At 35.8% G+C, this 19,825-nt stretch overlaps 1 protein-coding gene and 1 pseudogene across 1 annotated transcript; both read right to left on the bottom strand.

The window, feature by feature from the left end:
- Positions 1-729: 729 nt before the first annotated feature.
- On the bottom strand, positions 730-1,302 carry LOC145604268 (uncharacterized). The gene has a single exon (XM_081660199.1). The coding sequence runs from the start codon at positions 1,300-1,302 to the stop codon at positions 730-732; it is 573 nt and encodes a 190-aa protein (XP_081516325.1).
- An 11,145-nt stretch (positions 1,303-12,447) lies between these two features.
- Positions 12,448-18,431, bottom strand: LOC145604266 (putative hexosyltransferase MUCI70; annotated as a pseudogene).
- Positions 18,432-19,825: the final 1,394 nt, after the last annotated feature.

Below are 19,825 nucleotides of genomic sequence, written 5' to 3'. Positions count from 1 at the left end.
TTTGCCTAGCCACTCTAGCAGACTTAGCACTCAGCTCTGCTGGCAATACCGGTTCGTGCCCGTGAACTAATTGATATGGAGTTGTCCCCATTCCATCCCTCTTAGTAGTTCTGTATGCCCATGTTGCATAATGTAGAAGAGTGTGCCAATCTCGTTGGTTATTGTCCACCATCTTGGATATCCCTTTCACTATTATCTTATTTGTAGCCTCTGCTTGCCCGGTAGTCCGTGCAAAGTAAGGCGTTGAATGTATCTTCTGGATATTGAATTCTTTGAGATATTCATCGAACTCTTCTCCTGTAAACATCGACGCTTGATCAACAGTGATAGTCTCTGGAATCCCAAATCGTGTAAAGATCCTTTCCTCTAGAAACAAATTCACTGCCCTTGCATTAAGCTTCTGGAAAGCCTGGACTTCGATCCACTTTGTAAAAAAATCAGTGGCGATCAGGATATACTCATGGTGTCCTGATGAGGGTGGTTTAATAACTCCAATTGCGTCAATGGCCCATCCTCTGAAAGGCCATGGCTTAATTATCGGATGAAACTCAATTGCTGGAGCTCTACTTATTGGCTTAAATCTCTGGCATTGTTTGCAACCTTTAGCATATTGCAAGCAATCTCCTTTGATCGAAGGCCAAAAGAACCCCATTATGTGAATGAGCCATCGCATCTTAAGCCCTGATCGATGTGATTCACAAATACCATGATGGACTTCTACTAAAATGGTCAAAATCTCTTACTGTTTACACATCTTAACAAAAGTCCTTGCGGATCTTTCCAGTACAGCTTATTTCCTAGAAGGAAATATTTTGTAGCTGCCAACCTTACATTTGCCAGAACTTTCTTGCCAGAAGGATCTCTTAAATATTCCTTGATCTCCTGACGCCAGTTTGCCTCGCACCTAAGAACACTCGCCTTATTCACCTCAACCTTCATCACCTCTTCTAAGGGTTTTAATTTGAATGAACTAATGTGTATTACACTCTCATCAAAACCATCAGGGTCTTTTGAAGAGGCTTGTTGAGCTAAATAATCAGCTTCTTGGTTCTCTTCCCTTGGCACATACGAAATGTCACACTGATCAAACGAGGAAATCAGCTCTCTCAGTGTTGTATTGATCGCTAGAGCTAGAGGGGAGGTTCCTCTATATTCTCCACTAATCTGAGACACAACCCATTGAGAATCTCCAAAAGCTTGAACCCTTGTGACACCCATATCTTTCAAGGTCCTGAGACCTATAACCAGAGCTTCAAATTTAGCCCTGTTATTTGTGCATTGGTCTGAGAAAGTTACCGCCATCTTAGTCTTCACACCTTTTGGTGAAAGCATCACTATCCCGGATCCAACTGAATTTATTCGGCTTGACCCATCTACAAACAAACGCCAAGGTTCCTCCTCCTGAACTTAGACATTATTATCAACTGGGTGATCAGCCAAGAAATCTGCTAAAGCTTGACCTTTCACAGCCTTCTGAGGGACATACTTCAACTCGAACTGGGATAAGTGCATACTCCAGTTACACAGCCTTCCTTTGACAAAGGGGTGATTCAAAAGATGTTTCAACACATCGGTTGTTGAAATGACTTCAAAGGAGAAAGCCATGAAGTAATTATCGAGTTTAATGGAAGCATCATACAAACTCAAGCACCATTTCTCAGCGTCAGTATATCTTGTTTCTACATCTTGCAGGATCCTGCTCAAGTAGAAAATCGCTTGCTCCAGCCCATACTCATTTTCTTGTGTGAGCATACTGGCGATGGAACCATCAGATGCCGACAAATATAACCTCAGTGGTTTTCCATTTTGCTTTGGGGGAATCAAAACTGGTGGAGAAGCCAGCTTAGCCTTAATTTGCTCAAAGGCCTGCTGATGTTCATCACTCCATTTGAACTCATCTCCTTTATTTAGCTTCAGCAAAGGAGAAAAAGCTTTTGTCTTTCCCGCCAAATTAGTAATAAATCGGCAAACATAATTAATCTATCCCAAGAACTTTTGCAACTCCCTTTTTGTTCGAGGGGGTTGAGCCTCCAAGACAACTTTCACTTTGTTTTAATCTATTTCAGTACCATTTTTATGTACTAAGAACCTGAGGAAATTACTGGCTTTAACCCCGAAGGCACATTTCAATGGGTTCATCTTAAGACTAAACCTTCTCATTCGCTCTAAGGCACGAATAAGATGCTCCTCGTGTTCTAATGTATTCTCTGATTTCACGAAAACATCATCTATATAGATTTCCATGAAATCTCCTATCATCTCATCGAAAATGAGGTTCATAGCACGTTGGTAAGTTGCTCCCGCATTCTTCAATCCGAAAGGCATAGCAACATACTCATAGAGTCCAACAGACCCTGGGCATCAAAATGCAGTTTTCAAGCGATCGCCTTCAGCAATTCTGATTTGGTGATATCCCGCAAACCCATCTAGAGTCGACACCAATTCATGTCTTGATGCAGCATCAATAAGCATGTCAACTACTGGCATAGGGTATTGATCCTTTTGAGAGGCACTGTTAATGTCTCTATAATCGATACAAATCCTAATTTTGCCATTCTTCTTGACCACGGGAATAATATTAGCGATCCATTCAGCGTATTTTACTGGCTGAATGAATCCACCTTTCAGGAGATTAATGATTTCTTCCTTGATTTTAGGAATCAAATCTGGCGCTAACCTCTTTGGACTTTGTACCACTGGGGTACAGCCTGGTTTGATTAACAACTCATGCTGGATAATTGAAGGATCAATTCCCGGCATTTCGTGATGTTCCCAAGCAAAGCAGTCTTTATAAGTTTGGAGGACTTTAATAATGGATAGCTTCTCTCCTTCAAGTAACTCCTTACTAATGTAAGTACACCTAGAATTTTCTGCTGTACCAAGATTGACCTCCTCCAGAGGATCATGAACTTCCTGCCTGATATCATCGCTTTTGGCCCACACTCTTACCTCCTCTTCTTGACCATAAAATTCCCCCATGGCATCAGAAAAGGATGAATAGTGAGCGCCGAAATGCCCACTTGATGATATTTCAGCATCATCACCCATGATTGCGTTTACCTCTAGATCATATTGCGCATAATGACAAGCATACACAACAGGAAAATAAGGTTTGGGCGACCGATGTTAGCGACCGAAAATCGGTCGCTAACAATTAGCGACTGATTTTCGGTCGCTAACGTCGGTCTCCGTTTTGTCGTCGCTAAAAAATTGTAGCGACCGAAAATCGGTCGCTAAAGATTTAGCGACCGATTTTTTGACTAGGAAAAGAGGCAAAAAAAATGGAGGGAAAACCATTTAGCGACCGAAAGTCGGTCGCTAATAGCGACCGAAATTGGTCGGTCGCTAAATAGCGACCGACTTTCGGTCGCTAAATGGTTTATTCCCTCAAAAAAATGAGGAAAATTGGATATAGTGACCGACTTTTAGGAGGGAAATCCAATTTAGCGACCGAAAGTCGGTCCCTAAATCCAATTTTCATCAATTTTTTTGGAGGGAAATCAGATTTAGCGACCGAACTAAATCTGATTTCCCTCCATTACTATCACAGCAGTAACCCCCTCTTATTTATAGTGTATGGTTTGAAGATGGTAAGCCAATTTATGAAATGGCAGACAACCTAATACGGAGTACTAAATTACAAATTTAGTTTGGAAAAAATAATTCAACTAGGAAAAAAAGTTGTCCAACATATCATACAAAACTCAGAAGGTGAGTGAGCAACATATCCTGTTTTAGAGATGCACAAGTCAGCAACAGCCTTGTCAGCTAAACTTTTTTCCTCTTTTCCAGCCTGAATAGTAACCTCTCTGGCAGATTGCAACGAAACAGATTATGCTGAGATTTTGACCTGCAGAATAAACAATTTAATCATCAACAGCAAGAACATCAACAAAAAAGACCAACATTTAACAATAAAGCAGAAAGACAAGGGATGAGAGGAGAGGAAATCATGAACAGCATCAAAGCCTAATAGAGTCATAGATAAGGCTTCACCTCTTGAGTGTCTCTGCTACTTGTAACAGGCTTGTTATCATTATTTTCAAGAGTAATGTGCTTCAACAAATTGTTAGGAACATCTTTAACTATGTGCCACTTAACAGGACCAACCATCTCTGCCAGACCTGCCCATGTATCCGGCAGCCTGTCCTACCCCTGAAGTTAGTCTTCGCTGTTGCAGGCCCTGCAAAGAATATCACACAAGTTCAATTTCACAGCTAAACAATGGTGCACCTATAATGTTGTTAATCTACCACCTTGGAGGAGAGGCATAAGATGAAAAGACAGCATCCTTCAAAATAAAAATTAAAAAAGCATAACAAATTCTTCAAGTATGATCAGTTGTACACAGGAAGAAAACTGTGGATCAAGCACAACAATGTCATTAAATAACAGAGGATGGATTAAAAGCAAAACTAAAACTCATTGGACTATAGGAGGATGGATTAACCATCGCTACAGATATAGTCTACAGACACCTACTAGATTAGCAAAAAGACAAAAGACACAATAGCATCTGCATCAACAATACAACATTTTAACTGAATATACAGTAGTAAAAGCTCAGCACTTGGCAAACAGGGAAAAATTGGACAAGTTCAGAACCTCACACTGAACTTGCCACAGAAAAAAGGCAAAACGACCTAATTATTTTAGATATACCCAGGGCATTAGAACACAAAACTAAATCCTAGCAGGGTAGATGAGAAAGTTATTAGCCGTAGCTAGCGCCATTGAACTGAAAGACTAGAAGAAATTCACCAAAGCAATCAAGAGGTAGTAGCAACAAGACATATCGACAAGTTGTGTCATGGGAATCTACTTCCAAATACTTTCATTTCTGAAAGGGTCTAAAAAATTGAGGGCCAATCGGCCAAGCCTTTTGCATCTAGTTTTTACTACATCATTTCCACCAGCAAATTGGCACAATTCTCCATCACTTTCCAGTTCAGGTATACTACAGCCAAACAAAATGCCACCTCTCAAATGCTGGACATATTATATTTTCTATCTGTCCTGTCAATTAGGAAAGTCGGAAAGTGAAGTTAAATATTAACAGTTGCAGTAGTCTAAACAGTGTACTATCAAGATGATAGAAGTACCAACACTTGAACACTAGCACTTCACCTGTTGAGGTAAAGGTACAACCATCAAGCCAAAGGAGGTACAGGGGCTGAAAGGACAAATATAGTTATTAGAGTTTATTGATGTGGGATATATCTTAAAGAACAGTCAACACAAAAGACAGGATACAAAACAGCCTAAAGATATAGAATAAGGGTGGCAAGCCAATCCCAAACTCAATACAGATCTACACACTTGTTCCACAAATATCAGGATCCCTTTCTCCAGGTCAACTATACATGGCTACACAATTATACATGACCATGGATACATAACCAAGAATACCCAAGTGGATATGAAGACTGCATATTTTAAACATCACACAGCTCACAAGCTCACAAAATCAACTAACAACAAGAAAACAACCTATTTTAAACAGAAGACTGACTCTGAAGACTGCATATTACATCACATAGCCTCACCTGCTATTATTCAAGCAAAAAAAGAATTTAAAAAATTGAACACTACAACAGTACTACCATTCATCCCAAAAACTTTTAAACCAACAAAACAAGCTTAAGTATCTAAAGCCAGAAAAACCCAAAGCTCTCTTTCACAAAAAAGTTAGAAATCAGGTATCACTTACTGAGTGCATATCAACACCATCATGACTAAGGTATTTGTAATCATTCCACAAGTTCAATGTTTCATCATACCCTGCATTAATTGCAAAAGGAAGAAATTGCATAAGCACCAAAATAAATTTCACCCAATTATCAGATTTCAGTAACACGCCTACAGTACACTTGTTAAAAGAATTTTCCACACAGCCAATGAAAAGCTTATGCAATTGGTGCTTTAATACAGAAAATAATCATCAAGGTATCAGACGTAAAAATTGGCGTGGACGGCAATTAAACTGGCTTGGCTATACCAAATTCAACATAAAAAAAAGGACATGCCTTCAACTTTGATTTTATTCCAGAAACAACAATACATCAACTCAGTCATCTTCATAAATAACTGGAAGATGACGAAATTGACCACAAGTCCTCTTTCATCTTTGTCAAAAGAAATTACATTTCTTATACACTATCCAAAGGATTTCGAAAGCTATAACAAATAAGAAACAATATAAGAACCTTACCCCTCATTTATGGGAATAAGGCTATGATTGATTGATAAGAACCTTACCTCCATAGTAATAGGGAGCAGACGGGTAGCCTGGTGGGTAGTACATGTTCAGATTGGTAAAATCTTGGATGGGTACGGAAGAACGCTCATATGGCTTAGCCATGCTATTTATAGCATTACGCGAACCAATCGAACCATACTGCACAGCAAGTGAGCATTCAATAAAACATCATTGGAAAAGGAATATCAAGAGTGAATAAAATGGGATCCACTCAATCAAGCAACATGCATAAATAAGCAGCTACCTTCTTTGGAGGCTCGTGAGCGTCAAGCGATTTGTTCTGAGAATCCAGAGCTAGCTTCTACAACAAATCTGCTGCATCTGTAAGAGATTGTAGAGCAAAAATTAGAGCAAGCAATGAGAATAGTAGATGCGATTAGCAACTCGAAGGTAGGAATTAAGAGCATGGATATAAATAATATACTGGCCATGCAGCATACTGTGCAAGAGAAACATAGCTTGACAAATATAAATGACACTATATACGAGATAATTATTAAAAACCACACAAATTAAAACTAAGTTGCGAGACAATACCGTTTGGAGCTGTCCCAATAGCTGCCATAGTAAAAAAGAAAGGTAGGCAGATCAAATTGGTACCACTACGATATATGCACACGGGCACTGCAAAAACAACAAATTGTCAATATAACTTAAACAAGTTGTTAATTTCAATACAAAAAAACACAATGAACATGGATTCTTTACTATTCTCAAAATTACTACAGTGTAACCAAGGACATGAAGCCGAGTAACTCATGTCAAAATTGAGCAAAAACAATTAGATAATGTATAGGCAACGCAAGAAAAGCATGTCAGCATCACAACTAGCCTTTCAAATAATCAGCACAATACCACACAGATGGATAAAGGGTCAACTTGAAAGCCAAGTTCCTAAAACATACACAAGAAAACTAAGGCAGACAAGAAATCAACTCCCAATTAACATATGACAGACATGAAGACCTCCTGCTAGAACGCAGCTACTACTCATGCTTAGAACACTAGATAATAAGTCGACGAATCAACTATATATTCTATCCATCTATCATATTCGATACACACAAGCTCAGCATAATCTCAACAAAACCTCACTCCTACTTCAAAACTACAAATTCCTCTTATTCAAGATGTAATACAATAAGTACCATTAAAGAAAGCAGCCTACGTATCTACAACATGCTTGACATCAAACAACCTCAATTCAACAAAAAAAAACATATAAACAAATAAATAAATCCCAAATCATGTTCAACAGACCAAACAAATACAAATTCAACCAACGAATTACCAAGATCTTACAAATTCCTCAAAAGAAACACCAAGAAAACAACAGAACAACACGTTATACCATAATAAACACCAAATAATATCACATCCGAGCAAAACAAATCAAGTTCAAAACAAAACTACATCTGGGGTATACGACTCTCAACATCATAGTTGACCTCACAAAAACAAAGAACGAACAACACTCCTCAACTAAAAACCTAAACCAAAACCCTAACTTTAATCACACGAGAAACATGTTTGAATTCAAAAACAAAAAACAACCCAAAACAAACACTATTTGATCAACTTCAAACAAGCTTTTTTCCCTCTAAAATCAAAAACCCCAGGAAATCAGACCTAAAACCCTAGTTTAAAACCCCACAAAAAAATAAAAAAAACAGATCGAAAAAAGAAAAGGGGAAGAACAAGAAGAAAGGGGATTTACCAGAAAACGGAGATCCGGAAAACAAAATCGGAGCCCCAAATTAAGAGAGAGAAGAAGGAGAGAGAGTTGGCGGTATTGAAGAGAAGAGGAGAGAGAGAGGCTTCGAGAAGAAGGAAAAATATGAGGGGAGAGTGGCCGCCAACGATATGAGGGAGTGAACCAGTTTTGTTTTTGAGTCGCGTTTTTTTTTTTGAGAATAAAAACATTCTAATCGCTATTAGCGACCGAAATTTCGGTCGCTAAATTTTTTTCCGACGAGTGAAGCAAAACCCTTTCCCTCCAACAACTTTATCCCTTAGCGACCGATTTTATCGGTCGCTAATAGGGTTTTAGCGATCGAAAAATCGGTCGCTAAATTGTTGCGACCGAAAATCGGTCGCTAAGGGATAAATTAGCGACCAATTAAAAATCAGTTGCTAAAAGCGGTCGCCCGAAGGCAAATTTCTAGTTGTGATAAAGATTACTAAGAGCTAAAGCTGTACCCGGCCTGATTTTATAGTTATAATTTGAACTCATTAAATCCATATAACACAAAATAAAAGTCTGAACACTATATGTCTCCAAGACTAATTACACCAGGTAAGATAGCTCTTCTTCCCCTGATAGTGTTAAGTACATCATCGAAATTGCCCCTAAGAAATGCCCGCTGGACATCAACCATGCTGGAGTAATTCTTTGATATTGGACTCTTCACTTCATGAGAAGCATCAGATGTGTTTTGTGATTCACCATCTTCAGCGGCCTCTTCAATATATCGGATTGCACTTGAAACAACTTTCACTCTAGGCGTCGGTTGACTTTTAAGTTTGAGAGCAATCCCCTCGTCATTAGGCAAGGTCTTCATAAGTATCCTGGGAAATTCTCGGTTAGTGTCAATCAAATAAGCATCTACATCAGCATAGACTACCTCATATTCATTACAAGTACCTACTTGGATGTGCATACATGGCAATCCTTTAGTATTCTCAGACTTGCCATTGAATGCAGTTATGCTAATCCTAACGCTAGATATATAATCCTTCCTACCCTTGCCCAATTTCTTAAAAACTGACCATGGCATAAGAATTATAGTAGCGTCAGTATCAATTAACACTTTACCCAGTCTAGTGCCATCTATGTTAACCGTCACATAAAGGGTCTTACTATGTGAGTTGTCCACACTAAAATCTTTGTTTAGGTGTTCCACAACCAACTGTTCTTGCTCCTTAGTAACAGTCTTCACGGATGGTGCTAAACCAGAACCTTTATCAAATTTACTCAGCTTAGCTGAAATAGTAGAGGTCATACCTGCAGCTTCGGCTTGGTCAACTTCATCGGCCCATGAAGTATCCTTCTGCACGGTCCCACAGGCTTTGAACACTGGGGGGAAAGTGAATGCACAACAAGCGCCAGACTCACAATCTCCTTCTGAACAATTTGCCAGAAAATCAAGATTCGACTTGGACACCTCCAAATCCAATCCTTCTGAACCATAGTCTACTAACTCCACATCAGATACCTGCTCAGTCCTCAGAGAATCTTCTGCAAAGCTTTCTATCCTATAGTTCTCCAGTTCTTCTTCAGTAGGGTCCTCCATCAGTTCTATAACTAAGGGATGACTCTGAATATTGACAAGCGATAAGTCCTTAGATGATCCCTGAATTTTCTCTCTCTGAAGCACTTCAGCAACCAAATGAGGTTCCGACAATAGACTTCCCTCACAAAGTCCATCTTCCTGTTTTCCACCCGAATGAGCCTGGGTCTCTGGGACATCTTCTCTCAACTTCTCTCTCTGATTCTCATCCAAATGAGGCTAGGCTGTAGGAATTTCTTCATGCAACTTCTCTGTCTGGGTGATACTCAAATGAGGCTGGGCATCAAGAACATCTCCTTTTGACCTCTCTGTCCGAATAGGGCCCATGGAAGACTTATCTTTGTGAGCTCCCTCTATTGAATTCTCTCTCCAGTTACTGTCATCCTTTAAATAAGGCTCCTCAACAGCGACGACTTTAAGCATTCCCTTTTGCAAAGCCTCCTCATCCACGTGAACTGCGTTTGCTTGTAGCTGGCTGGTGGCTGCTTCTCTGATCAACCTAGCCTTCTTTTTTACTCTTCTCTTGACTTTAGCCAGAGCCAGATCATCTTTCTACTCCTTGTCTCCGTTTAAATCATTATTCCCTTGTTTGATTTCTACCTCCTAGACACGTTGGTCTGAGCTTGGCACTTTCTCAATCCTACTTGGCAATTGGACTACTTTGGGTTTACCCAACCTAGTCAAGACTGAAATAGTAGAGGGCATTTGAGGAAGAGTGGCTGGTCCCCTCCTTAAGCCTCCTCCAAACTGAGGTTTCTGGTGTCTAGGTACCCAACTTGGGTTTAGGGGCGAGAATTAGCCTGGCCTGTTCGCAAACAGTTCGGGCTCGACTCGGTCAAAGCTCGGTTCGGATCGAGTTCGAATCAAGTTCGGATCGAGTTCGGGCTTGGCTCGAAAGCTAAACGAACAGAGCTGAACTAAACTAGGCTCGGCTCGAAAGCTCGTGAACATGCTCGTTAAGATTTATTACTATGAATAGTTTTTATTAAAAATTAAAAAAATATTTTTATAACTCATATTTTAAAAAATTTAAGCATATAAGAGCCTGCAATTTTATAGAATAGGGCCCTAGGACCATCAAGACATCCTTGGTGTGTCTTCTAATGAGAGATTTTGCCTTAAAAAACTCGAGATCTTCCTTAAAGGACATTAAATTACTTACCACTTCATCCAATCACAATAATAATGCAATCTTTTAATCTATATTATTAAAATAATGTGTTTTGGCCTCAAAATGTTCCAAAGTGCTAATATTGAAATACTGACATTCTCACAAGCGCCAAAGAAAGTTATATGAGTACGAAGGCCACAAACTAATTAAGGATTACAACGTCATTTAACTTGCGTAAATCAGAGCTATGTACATAAAAAAAAAGTTATGACCTGAAAACCAATAGCTCACTATATGTAAAAGTCGCAAAACGGTGCAAAACTTTCATAAACAAGCTCAAGAAACACCCCTAAGACCAGTTAAAGTCAATTGGGTCGTGTAAGCATCCTATTGGCACGAAAAATAGGAAAAACAAGTCCATGTGTGGAACACAAGATCTTTGGTGGAAGGCATGTCCATTTTGCCAACTTAATATTGTCTAGAAATACCCCTTTGCTCGACCATTTTGGGGGTTGGACCTTCTAGAGAGAATGAAGAGCATTTTACGGGGAAAGAGCTTCATAGATTCTTAAAATCCAATTTCAATAATCTAAAATAAACTTTCTCCTAGAAATTTCAATCACAAAATCTAAAACAGATTTTTTATTAGTTAAGGTTCTAAGAACCTTATTGGTTATGCTCATAATCAATGTTTAAAGAACCTTTTTCTTAAGCTATTCTAAAAAATCACTAGCAGCCTTACACTATAAACATATTTGGTAAAAATCAATCATTGACTATTGGTAGTTGTAATAATGTAAAGGAAAAATTACATCTTACCACCAAAAATTTTCATTTATTCTCATAATACTACCTTAATGTTTTTTTTTTATTACAAATTACCACAAAAAATGTTTGTTATATTAAAGGAAAAATTACAACTTGCCACCAAAAATCACCTTTTCGTTATATTTTTCGTTATATTCTTCGTTATATGAGGCCCAAACTCAAATTAAACACTCAAATCTTTGATTAACACAAGATCAACATCCTTTGTTTGCCTTTGATGGTGTAGAGGAGAGAGAAAGAGAAGTAATTGAACATGGAAAACTTATGTGAAAATCAATGAAAAGGGTTGAAAGAAGGTTGAAAGTGGAAGAGAAGAAGATTGATGGGTGATTACGAGAGAGACAACAAATAATTAACAAGCATTTTGTTAAATTGGGCCCCAAATAATGGAGGATATAACCGAAAATTAATTTTTGGTGGTAAGATGTGAGAAAAACAAACATTGTTGGTGGTAATTTGTTTAAAAATAACATTAAGGTGGTATTATGAGAAAAATTGAAATTTTTTGGTGGTAAGATGTAATTTATCCTAATGTAAAATGACCCTATTGGATATTGATTTGGTTTTATTCAACCTTTACATTTTGGATAAATGTTATTTTGGTGATTAATGACTAAACAACTAAAAACTACAAAGGCAACTAAAGAAAAATCACAAATATAATGATAATTTTTATATTTTTTTTTTATGAAACAAATCAAAGATAAATTTTGGTTGTTTAACCAAAATATAAAAGTCAAAGATAAAGTTGTTTTCTAATGTACGAACTCAATGACTCAATGTTACAAATTTTCGGAGATCACTACTTGATGCAAAGAAATCAAAACCCTCTTTTCAAAATTTAAATTTTTATTAGAACAAAAAGGTTCCCATGAAGGTTCAAGTGACTAATGAACCCTTGACCCATAATCATTATTCATAATCATTGTTCCATTTTTGATAAAATGTCCATGATTTTGCTATTGACCTTTTGTGGCATTATGTGTGGTGTTGCTTTTTTCTTGATATCTGTGGAGATATAATTTCACAATCTGCTTCCTCTCACAATCCTGCAAAGCCCAACAAACAAGGTAAAGGACCATTCACTGGTTCGCCTAATAATAAATATATAATATTTAGTGTCACAAAAAGAAGAATCGGAATGAACTTAATAGAACATTCGATTATGGGAATGGTAAGAAATTTTATGAAACGAAGAGAGTACAAAAATGAGCAAATGGTGTAACTTTTTTTATATACAAAAATTTTCACACTTATTTCTTACCTTAAACATGTCCAGGTAAAACTTTGTGCCGGGATTTTTCTGTACCAACTTCTTATATAGGTAGATAAAGCTTAACTGATCTCTAGAGGTAAAACGGTCGACCTCATTGAACCAAATGCAAGAGAACAAATTAGACATTGGCGTGTGTGCCCTAATTATAACAGATGCTTCGGGTATATCTATTAAAAAAAGTAGTCACAAAAACATTAGTGTAATGAATAATCTTGGACAACCCAAACAAAGATTTATAAAGTTTAAAATATAAATAAGAAGTTGCATAATGAACACATACTACTAGGAAGCAAGTTTCTAGGATCAGAAGCATTGAATCTTGTTAGTCCATCAGCTTCATAGAAATGCAATTGCCGATCAAGTTCAGCGTCACTTACTTTTTTAAGAACCTTATTTTGCGCAACCTCTTCCCACACACAATGACGAGCATAGTGGTCTGATATTGCAAATTCGTAACCCTTTCGCCATAAGAAGCGCTCTAACAAGAGTAGAGGATCACTTTCAAGACGTAGCTTGGCATCCACCCAAATTGAATACCTGCGGCATGACATGTCAAAAAATCAGAAAATGATAAATATAGCCCTTAGGGCTACGAGTAAAGAGCTAAAAGTGAAAGATATTCGGCCGGAGATCATTATTTTTTGCACCAACACTAAAATGAGCAACATCTACAACCTTTATTTATTGGTAGTAACTAAATTGAAATTTTAAAAAATGTTGCATAAAGTTATATTGTTGATACATCTAAAACACTAATTTAGACACTGTTGTTTCATACACCAGCAATACGTTGCGTCATCCTCTTGCAAACTCTATTACATTTTCTTTTTTTTTACCCTTTTATTATCTTTAGTTCCAATTCTTTGATTTAATTTAGATATACTTTATAAAAACAAGCAAAAATAAAAAGTAGGTGAAATCTATTTGATTTTATTTGTTAATAATGTTTGCTTATTGAATGAAACTAATGGTGTTTTCACTAAGCATGAATAGTAACAAAATAAAAAAAATCACTTGTACATTGAATGGCATTTTTCTATGTATAACCGGTTGTATGGAACAACCACATTCATAATATCATGAAATTTGTCCAATATAAATATGTAAAATGAAAAAATAATATAGATGTAATGTACAATCAGTGGTATACTGGTACTGGTATAATGTACATTCTCGCATTGAATTAGCTAAAAACTAATTTCATTCGTTAATAATACTTTTAACAAATTACATTTAGATGACGGTAGATAAAAGCACCAAAATTCACAATACTATGTGATAAATAAATTGAAAAATAAAAAACCAAATCACAACTTGAGTATTCAAAGTCTTACCTTAAAGAAGTAAAAAGTCGATGGGGCAAAAGTTTTGGTATTTTTCCGACTCTTCTCATGTCTTTAGAGGGAAGATTTTTGACGACAACAATCTTCCAAATACCAATGAATCCCATTTTGTTTGGTATTTGACCTTCTAAACTCATATTTTGTAATGTCATTTCATCCATAAACATCACAAAACAGACATTTTTTCTAGACAATTAAGTGATCTGAAACAAGAAGAAAATTAATAAACGAACAATAAATTAGATTACACTTGAAAAGTTGCAAAAAGGGAAGTACCCTCTAAATATAATAGTTCTTGATAATAAAAAAGACAAAATTGAGTTTGCAACTTTAGTTTTTAAAAGTAAGACAAATTTTATAGTACAACCGGTTGTACACACATTCTCAATTTTCCTTGATGGTCCACCAAAAATGGAGATACAATGTGAAAAATGAGATAGATTGTACCATTTAACAGGTGGTATATCATGTACATTTCCATATACAAATGAATACGATTCGGAAGAACTGATTACTTACTACATTAGGAGGAGGAGATTTGAGGCGATCTGAATTCCCAAAGATGCAAGAAACAACAGCAATGTTACATTTACTAATATATAAGTGATCATCCCTAGCTAAGTCGAATCCAGTGCTTGATGAATGGTGTTTAGGACCCTTAACAAAACCACAATTAATCTTTTGATCGCGTACAAAGAATGATTCATCCCTTTCTCTCAAGTTTTGATGCCCTGGGAACCTTGGTTGCCAATGATCTACTCCAGCAGACTTTTCTTCTCTTTCTGTATACGACAGCGAAAATCTTGCAAATGATCTATTTTCAAGGGGTGGCTCTACAAGTTGCGCTGTAGAGTTCAGCAATTTCAGGTCACAATTCGAAGCTGCAACAATATATTAAACACTTAATTAATTAACTCGTACATATAAATAAAACATGCTATGAAGGTTGAGAATGCATAAGAATTTGATAACTTTAGAGCTTACAGGAAAGCTTGAGTTGTGGAGTTATATCTATCCTTGATACATTTGCAAGAAAATCATCCTTGAAGGATTTACCTTGGGTATCCTTTGTATCTATATCTGTTAAAAATCAATAATGAGTTACTCCTATCAATCAAATTATTGAGAATATAAAAAATGCTACTCTTTTTCTTCAAGGTCAATAATCAAACATGCTATTTTAAAGAATTTAAAAATATTTTTCATTCCTTTTCAATTATAAGTATTTTATTAAGAGGCTTTCTACATATGTATGGCTTAATCGATAAATTGGGGAGATTAAATACAATGAATGTCAAATTAACTGTAGACTAAACTCCTTGATAAATTAATTTATTTATTAAGTTCATTTAGTAATCTATATTCTATAACCAAACCAATCTCCACTATCTCATTTTTTCCTCCTAAACTAGTTTATTGGCCCGGGTGTTGCCACGGGTTAAACTATATTCATGTACGGAGTATTATTTATGTATAATTTGCCTATTGATGGATTTCATGTGGTTTTATATATAATATGGAGGGAAACAGAATAGGAAAGACAATTTATTTTATTATTGCAATAGAAAATTATTTGAGCTCTACCAACAAAGCTAGCTAATACGTGAATTTGAAACTTAAACCTTGCTACGAGCTTAATTTGAGATACATTATACTCCCTCTGATTTTTAATGTTTTGTGCAATTTCCTTATTAGGCCGAATTTAAATGTTTTGTATATTGTACTTTATTCCATTTTGGTACACATATTCTCCAACCTATTTTGACTTTTTAACCCCGCATTCCTCTACTTTTACCACGTTTTCAGTTTCTCTTACTTTTTTCCTTTTCACACACACTCTTTAATATATTTTAATTTCGACTTCACTCACATTATAATACATTATTCTTAATCCCCCCAACCCCAAATAGTAAATGCACACAACAATAAAAATCGGATAGAGTACTACGTATTCGTATTTTATAACTATTATTTTTGTAATGCCATTTAATATTTTATTTAAACCATAGGGAAGTGCTAGGTTCAATTCTTACAATAGTTATTTTTTAAATAGAAATGACACTCTAACAATAAAACAATTAGTATTAAAAAAGATGGATATATAAAACAACAAACGAAGTTCGTTGAGTCGGTAAGTGTATATACATATGAACATCAAAGTCCTAAGTTCAAACCTTATAAATAACTATTTTTAAATATATTTTACAAATTGATGACATGGCAATATATTGTACAAATTGATGACATGAGATATTTACATGTGTCTCCATCCCACATGGCATAATTATATATAGTGGAAATTAATGATGCAACATATGTACATGTGGTCTTCTAATAGAACTTCAAAATGCCACGTGGCGCAAGCATGGAGTGTAGAACACCTTTTAATACAGATTTATAGATTTATAGATATCCCTCCAATTTTACCTTAATAAATGATTGAATAAAAAAATAACAAAAAATCATAAACTATAACAAGATAATAATTGTGCTTTGAGAATAATAATTCAAACATACTTTATTAAGATTATATAGTTGTAAAATGAAGATGTTTTAAAATTAAAGATGTTTTATGAGTATAAGGATAATATATAGATGTACAATTATTTAAAACTGAGCATTATTTGATCAGACAACTATCTAGTAGAAAAACAAAACATTCATTAATGGCAAAATTGGCCTCAACACTCTGAATTATTACTTAGGAGCGCTCAGCACCATGAACTTTGCTTAGTTGCTAAAACACAACAAACTAACGTGTAGGGTGCAATGCGTGCCATTACTTCACCAAAAAACGGTGAGTTTTTTTCCCCAAAAAATTCTAATTAACCAAAAAATTCATATAACTTTTAATCAAAATTTTTATTTTTTTTAAAACATCATCGTTTTTTGTTGAATTAATGGCCGGAAAATTAGAAAAGGTGCACACTGCACCCAATAAATTAGTTTGTGGTGTTTTAGCAACTACATGAAGTTTAGGGTGTTGGGCGCACCTAAGCGATAATTTAGAGTGTTGAGGCCAATTTTGTCTTGATTAATAAATCAATTAACAAAGGAAAAAATGCATTAATAAATTAATATAAAAAGGAAACATTAATCAATTAATATATAGAAAAAAATGAAATATCAATAAAGGAAACATTAATCAATCAATCCATCAATAGAAAAAGGAAACATTAATCAATTAATAGAAAATAGAAACATTAATAAATCAATCAATTAATCATGTACTCTATTATTTTAATATTATCATTTTCAAAAATTCGGTCGCAAAGATCTTTTAAAATTATTGCAGGCATAGCATGCATATAGCGCTAGTTCTTAAATAATACAACCTTTCCACCTTATTTTGTTTTAGTACGATAAAACTTAGAACCACTTGGCACGCAGAACGGTTGCATTATTCAGAACTAACCAAAAAGTTGCTTCATTATATTTGAATGGACATAATGTTGTATTATTAGAAGTAATTATTCTCAATAAAATTAATATGCAATATGTTTAAGAGCGGAAAAAAAATAAATAAGATAACCTGCTCGGGAAAGGAAGGAGTAAGTAGAAGCAGCAAGAACAAAGCAGAGGATAATGATTATACTATATATCAAGACTTTATGTTTAGAATAACCGAATCTACGATAATGACGTGATTGTTTATCTTGCATCTTGCGAGCATCGATGTCGTTGATGTAGTCAGAATTTCCAATGGTGTTTTTGCTCGTGCTAGCGTTATCAAGGTGGATTTGACACCCTTAAAGATGTCTGTATAGAACCATTTCTAAGGTGACTTTGTAAGAATTTTGAGAATAGAAATGAGATAGTAATTTTTAATTTTTATTTCTTAAGCAATAGGTGTTAAATAGTGGTGGTAGCATAAAGACATATAACCAAAGAAGTACTCCCTGTTGGGAGTGGATTCCAAGCAAGCTATAAATTAGGAAAAGGATAATAATAAAAGAATAAATTACACTCAATAAGGAAACGAGGAAGCATACATGGTCAAAGATATCAAAGAATAATAATCAAGGATTTTATTTGTCAAATTAAGAAGTCAATAATTAATCAAAGATCTTATGAAGACTATGGAATCAATAAGATAAAGCTAAAATAGGAAATGAATCAATTGTTTGACGATATATTATCCCCGCAGTGGTCCCTACTGAGTACGGACAGTACGGACAGTACGGACAACACGGACTCAATGCACCTTACTGAGTAAATCGACCGTCTTACTGAGCCTTTCTGAGAAAGGCAACTTCCCTGCAAGGCTTGGACCATTTGAAGACACGTAATGAATGCTTGGGCAACAAGCACAATCAAGTCCCATGATTGAACGAGCGAATCAAGGAAATATCAATTACCAAGTCAACATTTCCTAAGATAATAAGACTCCAATCAATATTGTCAACATTACCATAATAGCAAGGATTCTTCAATATTTACCTTTATTAGACTTATAAATCATTATAAATAGGATGTTCAATGTAATAGGATTCATTCACACATTCATACTTGGTCTAATATAATTTACTACACTTTTATACTAAAATCTCTGATTTATGTTGTCCTTACTGACATCAGTTCGTCCTTACTGACACCAGTTCGTCCTTACTGAGAAATGCCTCTCTTATCTTGATCCTTGTTCTTTGATTTATAATTATTATTATAGTTCTATTGTTTTATTGTTTTATTGCTCTTAACTAATTCATTTGGAGGTAGTGTTTATTTCTTTTGGCAGATTTGATTACTAAAACCCCATAAAACCTTTAACAAATTCCTAGAAACCCCTTTTCTAAGATTTGTCCCAAACAATTTGGCGCCCACCGTGGGGCTTGTAGTAAAAAATTTGCTAAAACTTTTAAACACAAAACCTAAATCCAAGCCATGTCCGGAAACCAAGGATGGATCACCATGGCCGACCTCCATGAGGAAATGAATTCTTTAAGGAAAACCCTAGACTCACAAAAAGTCCAAATAGAAACATTGTTGGAAGGAAAAATCCAAACTCAAACCAAACTAGCCCAACTAACCTTTGAGAACGAATCCTTGAGGAATCATGTTCACTCAATGGCATCAACAAATATTAATTCGAGACGTGAAGACGAAGAAATTTTCAGATCTCGAGATCGTACCCCGCCTCGTGCTTTGTTTCATCAAAAAGTTGGGGAATCCCAGTCCGTTCTGAGTAGGGAAGAGTCGGTTTTGAAAAAGATAATGGATTTTCATGTCAAGCGAGTAGAAGAAAAGATCAACAAGATCCCCGGTCTTCCTCGGCCAATCAAGGAAGAACCCGACAATAGCTATGCCGACTCACCTTTTGTCAAATCCATTGATCTAGTAGAAATTCCAAAGCGGTTTGTCATTCCAAACATGCCAACATACGATGGTACCGGGAATCCTATTGAACATGTTGCGCTCTACAAACAAAAGATGATGACTAGCTTTGTACCACAAAATATTCGAGAGGCGATCATGTGCAAAAGCTTTGGAGCCACTTTATCAGGTCCGGCCCTTACTTGGTTTATTAATTTACCTAATTATTCTATTAGATCTTTTGCAGAAATGATCAACATGTTCAAAGTGGAATTTGCAACTAGTCGCCCTCTCGAGAAACAATCAAGCGACCTATACCACATTAGACAACGAAGTGATGAATCACTCCGGAATTATTTGAATCGCTTTAAAAGGAGAAAGTAAAGATCTACAAGTGTGACATCCCCA

The sequence above is a fragment of the Chenopodium album genome, chromosome 22 (assembly GCF_948465745.1).
Source record: "Chenopodium album chromosome 22, dcCheAlbu1.1, whole genome shotgun sequence".
NCBI classification, from domain to species: domain Eukaryota; kingdom Viridiplantae; phylum Streptophyta; class Magnoliopsida; order Caryophyllales; family Amaranthaceae; genus Chenopodium; species Chenopodium album.
The sequence above is the reverse complement of the archived record's forward strand: the minus strand, read 5'-3'. Positions and strand labels throughout refer to the sequence as shown.